This window comes from Notechis scutatus, chromosome 5 (genome assembly GCF_049901735.1).
Source record: "Notechis scutatus isolate UNSWTSFEM ecotype Mainland chromosome 5, rNotScu1.2, whole genome shotgun sequence".
In the NCBI taxonomy this organism is placed as follows: domain Eukaryota; kingdom Metazoa; phylum Chordata; class Lepidosauria; order Squamata; family Elapidae; genus Notechis; species Notechis scutatus.
The window spans coordinates 36199624-36210178 of NC_142013.1; the positions used below are offsets into that span (position 1 = coordinate 36199624).

The 10555-nt window shown below is 39.3% G+C and overlaps 1 protein-coding gene across 1 annotated transcript; it reads right to left on the reverse strand.

The window, feature by feature from the left end:
• Positions 1-213: 213 nt before the first annotated feature.
• On the reverse strand, positions 214-10100 carry CGGBP1 (CGG triplet repeat binding protein 1). Its single transcript, XM_026664002.2, has 2 exons — positions 9962-10100; positions 214-2429 (listed from the first exon to the last, which is right to left on the reverse strand). Exon 2 carries the CDS (start codon positions 2411-2413, stop codon positions 1916-1918), a length of 498 nt encoding a protein of 165 aa, XP_026519787.1. The 5' UTR covers positions 2414-2429; positions 9962-10100; the 3' UTR covers positions 214-1915.
• Between the last annotated feature and the right edge of the window lie 455 nt (positions 10101-10555).

Genomic DNA, 10555 nt, shown 5'->3' on the forward strand with positions numbered 1-10555 from the left:
GAAGCACAATCTCATTTTTTCCCAAGCTTTGATGGATAAGTTTAAGCAATTTTACATTTTTTGCAAAATTTAGAGTAATTTGACAAGAAATAAAAAAGCACAAACCATAGAAAAGAAAAGGATTTTTGTGAATAAAGAAAGCTAGAAGCTCCTCCAAAATTAGAAGAAAGTTTAGGCGATATTCAGACTTAATAATACTTACAAACAACATCATTGAAATTAATGGATAAAAATTTAATTATGACTTATTAATAACTTCCCCCATAGAATGACTCATTCTGGGGTTTACTCTTACAAAAAAGACATGCTTAATATTTCTATACAAATCTGTCAATTAAAGATGAAAGTTGCAATTTTTAATATGCCAAGCAGTTCCTTGTAAAAAGTCAGAGAACAATTTGTATAAGCACCAGACTTTAATAAACCAAGCAGAGCTTAGACCTTTATTAATTTTAAGCTTTGTTATGAACTTGATGGACATTTCAAATGTGCAACAATGTAGCCACTTAGCTTGTGGTCTATCAATTTGAATTCAAAGAAAGAAAAATATTCAAGGCTAAGACAATAATGCATGATCTAATTCAAATAGGATCTCAATAGTGAAAAGTTCCATTGTATTTTCCCTCATTGGAATGGAGTGCACATTTTCATTTTAGTAATTGTAAGCATACCAGTCATAAGAAACTGCTGTTTCTTTTGCTAATTTACTGTAAAATAGTTAATTAACTGGGGCATGATCTAAGTTAACACGTGTTATATAATAATTTAAACCATTAGGATTTAAGCACTATTTAAATCATGCTTAACTTGGGCAAAATTATACTTTGCAGCTAGTAACACATGAATAACATTTTAATCAAGAGTTAAATTATCAATCATCATATGCTCCCAGTAAAGAATTTCAAACAAGAAAAGGAAACATGTATTTAAGTAAAAGTATCAGCAAATCTGTTTCTGACATGGTATTTACACAGATCCAAACTGAAGCAATGTTCAAACATATTAAATATTCAAATGGATTAAAAATATTCAGGACAATTCTATTTCTTCAAGAAATAGAAATAGCATGTCAGAAAATAACATTTGAGAGAGGCATTATCTGCAAACCCCTGCCATTGATAAGTAACTGCTTACAGTATTGATATACTGTATATACTCAGCGTCTACAACTTCTTCTGATTAATTGTAGTATAATTAAAATCTTGCAAAACCATTCTTTACTCCTGTCAAGTGCGTCATACATTTTTGCTTTCAGGAAATCCATTTATATCCAAGCCAAGGACCATGAAAATAAAAATCTAAATGCAGGTGCTATGCTTTGCCTCCAATGTAAAGTGCATTGGCACTTATGTGGGTTTCCCAAGAGTGGATTACTTTAGGCTGTATGGAATTACAGAGAATCAAACAAAAAAGCAAGCTTTGAATAGCTGTTTGCACAGGAGAACTGTGACAACTGCAATGAAAATCAAAGTTCAAGAATACTGCAAAAACTCTAAATACAGTTAAATTGAAGATAAATGTATACAAAGAATATGGGCCTAATAAATAAGAGACATATAAGACACTTTTAATACTAAAGCCCTAAATTAAACACTTGGGGGTAAACATACCTAATTTGTTCACTTACAAATATCATACTGTAAAAGAAACAATTGGAGGAAGTTTTCTACGGTATTAAAGACTGGGATTACAAACTAAGCAATATGGCACCTACTTGCCACTCCCCCCCAAGTTCAGCAACCTAGTGCTAAGCTCTTATTCTATAGCCATCAACCTTGGTTGTACACCACTGCATTCCAAGACAGATTGTCATTTTACAATACAAAACCTATTGCAGGTGCATGAATATAAAAATAAACCACATCACTGCTATGCAATTGTAACACTTGACACCTAGAACCAAGTGGCTTTCCTCTCAGTGTTCTTCAGATTTAATAAGCTGATTTGTAAACCCGTCAGACAAATAGATTTTCCTCAACTGGTCAGCCTTGGGTATGGAGTTCCCATTCTTCACATGGCGAGAGAGAAATGCTCGTACAGCGGGGTGATCAGCCTTCTCAAGGGGAATGCTAGCTTCCAGAAACATTTTTACAAAGTCCTGGACTACACTGGGTTTCTCTGTCTGGGTTGCGCTGTTGCACTGCAGAGAGGCAGTCAGGGTCCGTGGTTTCTTTCTGACACTTTGCTCTTGAAACTCTCCCTTACGTTTGGTGTGTGTTTTGGATTTGAGATGATCATTGATTGCAGACTTGCGGACATGATTCAGAACTACGTTGCAAAAACTGCAATAGAGTTTTCCCCCGTCTTCATACAGTTCACTGCCAAATTCAGTCACACGATCCTGAGGGGTCACATATAAAGCAGTCTTTGAACGGCTCCGGGAAGGAGGTGGCTTTACATCAAATCGTTCCATTGCTGCCTTTAATAAACTAAGAAAAAAAAAAGAGAGAGCAAATGAGTGATTTTGCATTTATGTACAAAAGAATAGTACAATAGAATTTAGTCATAGTCATGTGAAAAAGTAAGTCCACCCTCTTTGGTTTCTATGGTTTTATGTATCATAATAAAAATCATCTGGTCTTAGCAGTTCTTACAAGTAGGTAAATACAACCTTAGATGAATAACAACACATGACATATGTACACCATGTTATCATTTATTTTACAAAAAGAAAGCCAAAATGGAGAATGGAAATTAAATACACTTGTGCTTGAATAGTTCCCACAACCACCTTTAGCTGCCATAACTTGAAGTAAGTAATAGTTTTCTGTATGATTTTATCAATCTCTCACATTGTTGTTGAGGAATTTTGGCCCATTCTTCTTTACAACATTGCTTCAGTTCATTGAAATTTGTGGACACTTGTTTATGCACAGCTCTCTTGAGATCCCACCACAGCATTTCAATAGGGTTGAAGTCTGGACTTTGACTGGACCATTGCAACATCTTGATTCTTCTCTTTTTCAGCCATTCCGATTTCTGGTGTGCTTGGGATCGTTGTCTTGCTGAATGACACAATGTCGGTCAAGCTTTAGCTATCAGACAGATGATCTCACATTTGACTCTAGAATATTTGGTATACAAAAGAGTTCATGATCGACTCAATGACTGCAAGATGCCCAGGTCCTGTGGCTGCAAAACAAGCCCAAATCATCACCCCTTCACCACTGTGTTTGATGGTTGGTATGAGATGTTTGTGCTGATATGCTGTGTTTGGTTATTGGCAAACGTGGCACTGTGCATTATGGCTGAACACCTCCACTTTGATCTTGTGAATTTTACAATTTAATCCCACAGATAGCAGAAAGAAAGGGGAATTGGTGAAAGTTGCCTTCTCCCTCAATTTGCAAGTTCACTGACTTCCACTCTATTTAAAGATCCATCACATTATTTAATATGCTGTATGTATTCACTACATGTGCACATGAGTTCTCTATTGGCTCTTGAAAGTAGGACAACCAAAATACACTGCTCAAAAAAATAAAGGGAACACTTAAACAACACAATGTAACTCCAAGTCAATCACACTTCTGTGAAATCAAACTGTCCACTTAGGTAGCAACACTGATTGACAATCAATTTCACATGCTGTTGTGCAAATGGAATAGACAACAGGTAGAAAGCAGAGGCAGTTAGCAAAACACCCCCAATAAAGGAGTGGTTCTGCAGCTGGTGACCACAGACCACTTCTCAGTTCCTATGTTTTCTGGCTGATGGTTTGGTCACTTTTGAATGCTGGTGGTGCTTTCACTCTAGTGGCTCAGGTAGTGCAGCTCATCCAGGATGGCACATCAATGCGAGCTGTGGCAAGAAGGTTTGCTGTGTCTGTCAGCGTACTGTCCAGAGCATGGAGGCGCTACCAGGAGACAGGCTAGTACATCAGGAGACGTGGAGGAGGCCGTAGGAGGGCAACAACCCAGCATCAGGACCGCTACCTGCACCTTTGTGCAAGGAGGGACAGGAGGAGCACTGCCAGAGCCCTGCAAAATGACCTCCAGCAGGCCACAATTGTGCATGTGGCTGCTCAAACAGTCAGAAACAGACTCCATGAGGGTGGTATGGGGGCCCAACATCCACAGGTGGGGGTTGTGCTTACAGCCCAACACCGTGCAGGACGTTTGGCATTTGACAGAGAACACCAAGATTGTCAAATTCGCCACTGGCACCAGGTGCTCTTCACAGATGAAAGCAAGTTCATACTGAGCACGTGATAGACGAGACAGGGTCTGGAGATGCCGTGGAGAACGTTCTGCTGCCTGCAACATCCTCCAGCATGACCGGTTTGGCAGTGGGTCAGTAATGGTGTGGAGTGGCATTTCTTTAGGGGGCCACACAGTCCTCCATGTGCTCGCCAGAGGTAGCCTGATTGCCATTAGGTACCGAGATGAGATCCTCAGACCCCTTGTGAGACCATATGCTGGTGCGGTTGGCCCTGGGTTGCTCCTAATGCTAAACCTCATGTGGCTGCAGTGTGTCAGCAGTTCCTGCAAGACGAAGGCATTGATGCTATGGACTGGCCTGCCCATTCCCCAGACCTGAATCCAATTGAGAACATCTGGGACATCATGTCTCGCTTCATCCACCAATGCCACACTGCATCACAGACTGTCCAGGAGTTGGGGGATGCTTTAGTCCAGGTGTGGGAGGAGATCCCTCAGGAGATCATCTGCCACCTCATCAGGAGCATGCCCAGGCATTGTAGGGAGGTCATACAGGCACGTGGAAGCCACACACACTACTGAGCCTCATTTTGACTTGTTTTAAGGACATTACATCAAAGTTGGATCAGCCTGTAGTGGTTTTTTCCACTTTAATTTTGAGTGTAACTCCAAATCCAGACCTCCATGGGTTGCTAAATTTGATTTCCATTGGTAATTTTTGTGTGATTTTGTTGTCAGCACATTCAACTATGTAATGAACAAACTATTTCATAAGAATATTTCATACATTCAGATCTAGGATGTCTTATTTTGGTGTTCCCTTTATTTTTTTGAGCAGTCTATTTTATTTCAACCCTTATTTCAAATGCAAGAATATAGAGCTTGAATATTTCATGGAATAATATGAATACTATCAAAATCCTCACAGCACTGTCACTCAAAATACTTTTCTTACCTGATATAGATCAAAACACATTTTGTACACCACTATGTGAAACTATTTTTTTTATTTTTAAGCAGCTTCTAGAGCAATCATTTTAATCACAAAAGTTTTATTTAACTGGCACCTCCCCTAATTGGTCAGAAAGCATATATCTTTAAAGCCTGTCATGGATTTCTTGGTTTCCTTGGGAGAAAAAGTTTTTTTTTCAAAGAACATATTAGCACAAATGGTTTAGATCAGGGGTGTCCAACCTTGGCAACTTTAAGACTTGTGGACTTCAACTCCCAGAGTTCCTCAGCCAGTTTTGCTGGCTGAGGAACGTTGAAGTCCACAAGTCTTAAAGTTGCCAAGGTTGGACACCCCTGGTTTAGATGTTCCAGAGTTCTTTATCCTCAAAAGACATTTCTGTTCAGAACCAGAGTACAAATAAATCCTAAAAGAGAGGTTATTATTGTATTGTTTGCTGACATCTAGCAAAGACAGGTAGCCTAAGAAAAGTAAGATGAATAGGGGTCTTTTTCTTGTTTTATCCCTACATTTTGCAAAAAAAAAAAAAATTTTTTTTTTGCAATTGTGTGTATGTTGTTTTAGAAATCACATTTCTCGTATTAAAACAAAAGAGAAAAGACTCCCACTGAAGAAACTGGAAAAAGAGCACATCCATTCTGGACAAACATGAAAGTATGACAAAGGGTTGAAAAAGTAGTCTTCATACAGTATCAGCTTAAATCCACTCAGCTGTCAGGTCATATTTCAGCCTCATAGTAAAATATTAAGCAGACATATTTGACTGCTTTGCAAACCTAACTTCCTTTTCTTCCTTTGGAAAATTAGTACTAGAAATTCACTTCAGCTAAAACATTGTCAGACTAGCTTCTGATTTATTACATAATTGTTGCTGCTGTCAATTTTTTTTAAAAAAATAAATACCTTTATGAGCTAGAATCCTAGCATGTTTTCCACAGAATCACTATCACTGAACATAACAGGAGTGATTTTTTAACAAAATAATTTTTGTTACCCATGAAATTGATGGAATATTTCAAGATTTTCTTACCTAAACTATCTGTATTTTAAATTGTTAATTTCATATCAAAATATTTAATGATTTTGGTTTAAATGGCCAGGAAAAAGAAAAAAGTTGTTTAAAAATTATTGTATTAATGAAAGAAGATATGTTATATTGGGAAATGCAATACAACAATTGTTCATTGAAAACCTTGATGAAAGGGAAAAAAGAGGTTCACTGATGAACAATGTGCCTTTCTAGTAGTAATTGAGATCTCTAATGTCTTATACCGATTCTTGATCCATTAGCAGCTGCATGCCCAACTGATGTACACTATCAACAAATGTCATTTTGAATGGCTGCTTTGATAATAATATTAAGGAAAAGAAAATCATGGCCAAAGTGAATTACGGTGTTTTCATTTCTAGTTTCTAAATAGCAGTACTTGCTTGCCAAAATATAATCTAATTTTCCTAATGAAGCTTTTATGGCTAGCCTTTAGGCAGGAATCAGGGAAGATAAGGTCTTCATAGCTAGGATAATATAGGGTAGGTATTAAAAAATAATTATTAGTACCCATAAAGAATAATTCAAGAAAGTTCAGAATATTTAACTACACAGAAGCTCTTATCATTTCTGGTATCTATTATCAAATTTGTGATCATTAACTTGAAACAACTGAAACCACCTGAAGGTGATGTATCTATCTCATCGCTTCCTGAATTCTGGATAATTTGTTTCTAGAATACAACCACAGTGGCAATATCAACTATAGATAAATATGATATTAATCTAATTGTTTATTTTTCCTGAAGCCCAGAATGTGAACCTTGTCCCTTATTTAAAACTGAGGTCAAATGCTTTTAGCACTCCTAGGTTCTTTCCCTACCTGTTCCCCATCTCTCTGTAGATGCTTGAAAACCATATTTTCTAAATCTGATATGTTAATTACTTGATATCTGGAGAATATATAATTAACATAAATACAAAATATCTTATAAATGAAAGCATGCTTCTATTTAAACTTTGTTATTTGATAAATCAAGATTTCATAGCAAAACAACACAAAAATCAGAACACTAAAAAAAAATCCATGGTAAAGTGACATGATCTGTGGAAAGTATAAGGTTCTCTGATAATTCAGGATAGTTTTTTTTTAAATGGTCATTCAACCTGAGGGTATATTTTATTGTCGGTTAAAAATCAAGATCAGGGATACCCAACCAATGGCATCCAAGGATTTGGATTCAGAGACAGAGTCTCTCCAAAATCTGTGATTTATTAATGTAACAAAGGGGAAAATTTATTAAATGCATCAATATTAATTATGTAAATTAACTAAAGCAATTTAATTTTAAAGTGAAAAATCAAACTTTATTTTGTCATACTTCTAGGTTTTGCAGTATATACTTTAATAGGCCACTCACTTGTTGCCAAAATGTAACAAACCTGTTTTATACATTTTCTAGAATCATAGTCTAGAAACGGCATACAATATTTATGCTGCACTGTGCACAAGATCAATTATGTGTAAAATTTATTTCACCTGTCAGGCATAAAAAGACTATTTTAACTTGGTGTATAGTTGCACTGGTGGATCCCACACTTGGCTGGCTAGAATGAACTATCTCAGATAGGATTCATTCATTTTCTTTTGAATTAAAATTGTGCCTTCTGTACAGTTATGTTCCAAGATTTTTCAAGAGCCCTACCTGAAAAGTATGTGAACTGTGGCTAACGGTGAACTATGGTTTAAGTAAACACATGCTCAACATGATACACTCAAGAACAGCAAATGTAGGATCAGTAAGAAACCGTTCTTCTCAATTTATGTATTTGAAAATAATACAGCTTGTTTGAACAGTGGGGAATAATGTCAAACCATATACCATACCTATTATTTTGCAATATATAAGTAATGATAATGATAACTATTGGCATAGTTAATTTTGTTCACAATATTAAAAAGGTGTTAAGACTCTAGAAAGAGTGTAGAGAAGAGCAATACAGATAAGGTGACTGAAAACTAAAACATAAGAACAATTGCAGAAATTGGTATATCTAGTTTAACAAAAGGGACTAGGGGTGATGTTATAGCAGTGTTCCAGTGTCTAAGGGCTGCCACAAAGAAGGTGTTCAACCTATTCTCCAAAGCACCTGAAGGCAGAATAAACAATGGATGGAAACTAATCAAGGAGAGAAGCAACCTAGAACCTAGAAGGAGAAATTTCCTGATAATTAGAACGATTAATCAGTGGAATGACTTGCCTCCAGAAGTTTGTGAATGCTCCAACACTGGAGATTTTTAAGAAGAGATCGGACAACCATTTGTCTGAGATGGTACAAGGTTACTGCTTAAGCAGGGGGTTGGTCGAGAACAGTGGTCACCAACCAGTGGGCCAGGGACCACTGGTGGTCTGCGAGAAAATTTTGGTGGTCCGCAGAGAAATGTCACCTCCAAAACACCCCCCAAAGCAATTAATTCAGGCTGCGCGGGAACACAAGGCTTGCGTCTCTTGCATTGCGAACAACACGATGTAGTGAGGGGAAGGGGAAAGGGCAGGGGGGAACTTGCCCCACTAGTCCCATGGACCTGACCTGGCCACCGGGCTACTTTTTTCTGCTTCTTTCTTCTTCTGCTTTTGGCTACATGCAAGGAAAGGAGCAAAAGTCTTTCTTTCTCTCCCACAAACTCCACCAGAAATGAGTCTTTGGGACTCTGCAAGGCATCCTGTTCCAAAGGCTGCACCGGCAGGATAAGTCTCACAAAGACTCATTTCTGGTGGAATTTGGGGGAGAGAAAGAAAGTTCTGCTGCTTTCCTTGCATGAAGCCAAAAGTCTCCCCCCCCCCCCCAAGAACAGAGCTGGAGATGGTATTGTGTGATCCCAAATAAAGAATGATCGACCGGTAGGAAAACGGGGTGGCGAATTTTCCTGCAGACTTTTTGGGGGGATTTTCCCAGGGTCTCTGGTCCACAGGATTTAAAATTATGAGTTTGGTGGTCCCTGAGGTCCAGAAGGTTACGACCCCTGAACTAGAAGACCCCCCCAAGGCCTTTCCAACTGTTATTCTTTATTCTGTTATGTAACATTAATACTGATAATCAAATTATTAATAATCTGAAATTCAGTATTGCAGCCTCAGAACACATACTCAAGCATATTTGCTCAAAAGTAAGTATGGCTCTCTTGAATGGGTCTTATGCCTAGTAAGAGCATTCAGGGATGTAGATTCCCTTGGTGTAAGTAAAATTAAAAACAGTGGGATTAATTGCCAGAATATATTCTGTCCTGGAGATGGTTATCTGCATCTCAGAGTTGCATCTCCATTTTTCCTATACACTTTAAGGGACGTTAAACCTCGCTTGTTCCAAAACGAGATGGATCCTTTTAGGTGTAAACACTTTCAAGGTGGCAAACTTCTCTCCTTCCCCCTCCCCCCCCTCCAGTGAAAACGTCTCCGTAAACCTTGGTCAGCTGTACAGTTCGCTGGCTCAGAAATTCCCACTATATTCACTATATTCCTCTCGTCAGGTGCAACCTTTCAATCTGTGTCCCCAGCAGGCCCTCCCTCCTTTCAAAAGAGAGCCCTCTCCATCGACTCTGCAAGGCTTTTTCTCCATCACCTGAATTTGCTGAGCCCGCCCCCCTTTCTGACATTCCTTTCAACCCCCCCACCCTCTCCCAACCCTGACCCAGTCTTCTTCCCTTCAATCTCGATCCACGCAACCTAGACTAATATTTCTTCCCCGCCTGAGGGAAGGGGGGGGGGGGGCGGAGAAGAAGACAAGGTAGGTTACAGTGCTGCACTTGATGCAATGAAACGTCTCTTTCCGACTCGTCCTTACCGATGCTGACAGCGCGGAGTTCGGCTCCCACATTGACCGAGACCAAACCTCCGATCTGCTCCGTGCTTGCCCCCCCCAAAAAAACTCCGCGATGGCGTGGATTAGACTTGGCGGAGCCGCCTGCCAGACAGACAGGCACTCGGAGAGGCGCGGGGTGGAGTGGGGGGGGGGCGGCGGATGGTAGGGCTGAATAGAGTTGTTTCCTCTCTTCGGTTCGTCGAGGAAGGCGGGACGTAGCCCCCTAGCAACACCTCTTCCAATGAAGGCGTTGCTAAAAGCAAGTAAGCTCGTGCGAGGGTAGAAAAAGTGAGCGCCGTTCTGTGTGGCTCACGAGGAAGAGAGTGACAAAACTTTCCACCACTCATGCGAAGGAAAGAACGGAAGTTGTACCGCTATTGTGGCCCACTGGCAAGGAGTGGGCGGAGATGTTTACTTTGAAGGATGAAATGTGGGCCCAATCGACAAGGGCAAAGGCGGGGCTTAGCTAATTTTATCGATAACATTCTTCACCAATCAAAAAGTGCTGCTGAAAGTTCAGCTTCGAACAGGGAATCCAGCTCGGCCAATCAGGGGCTTAACCACTGGAGCTCGCTA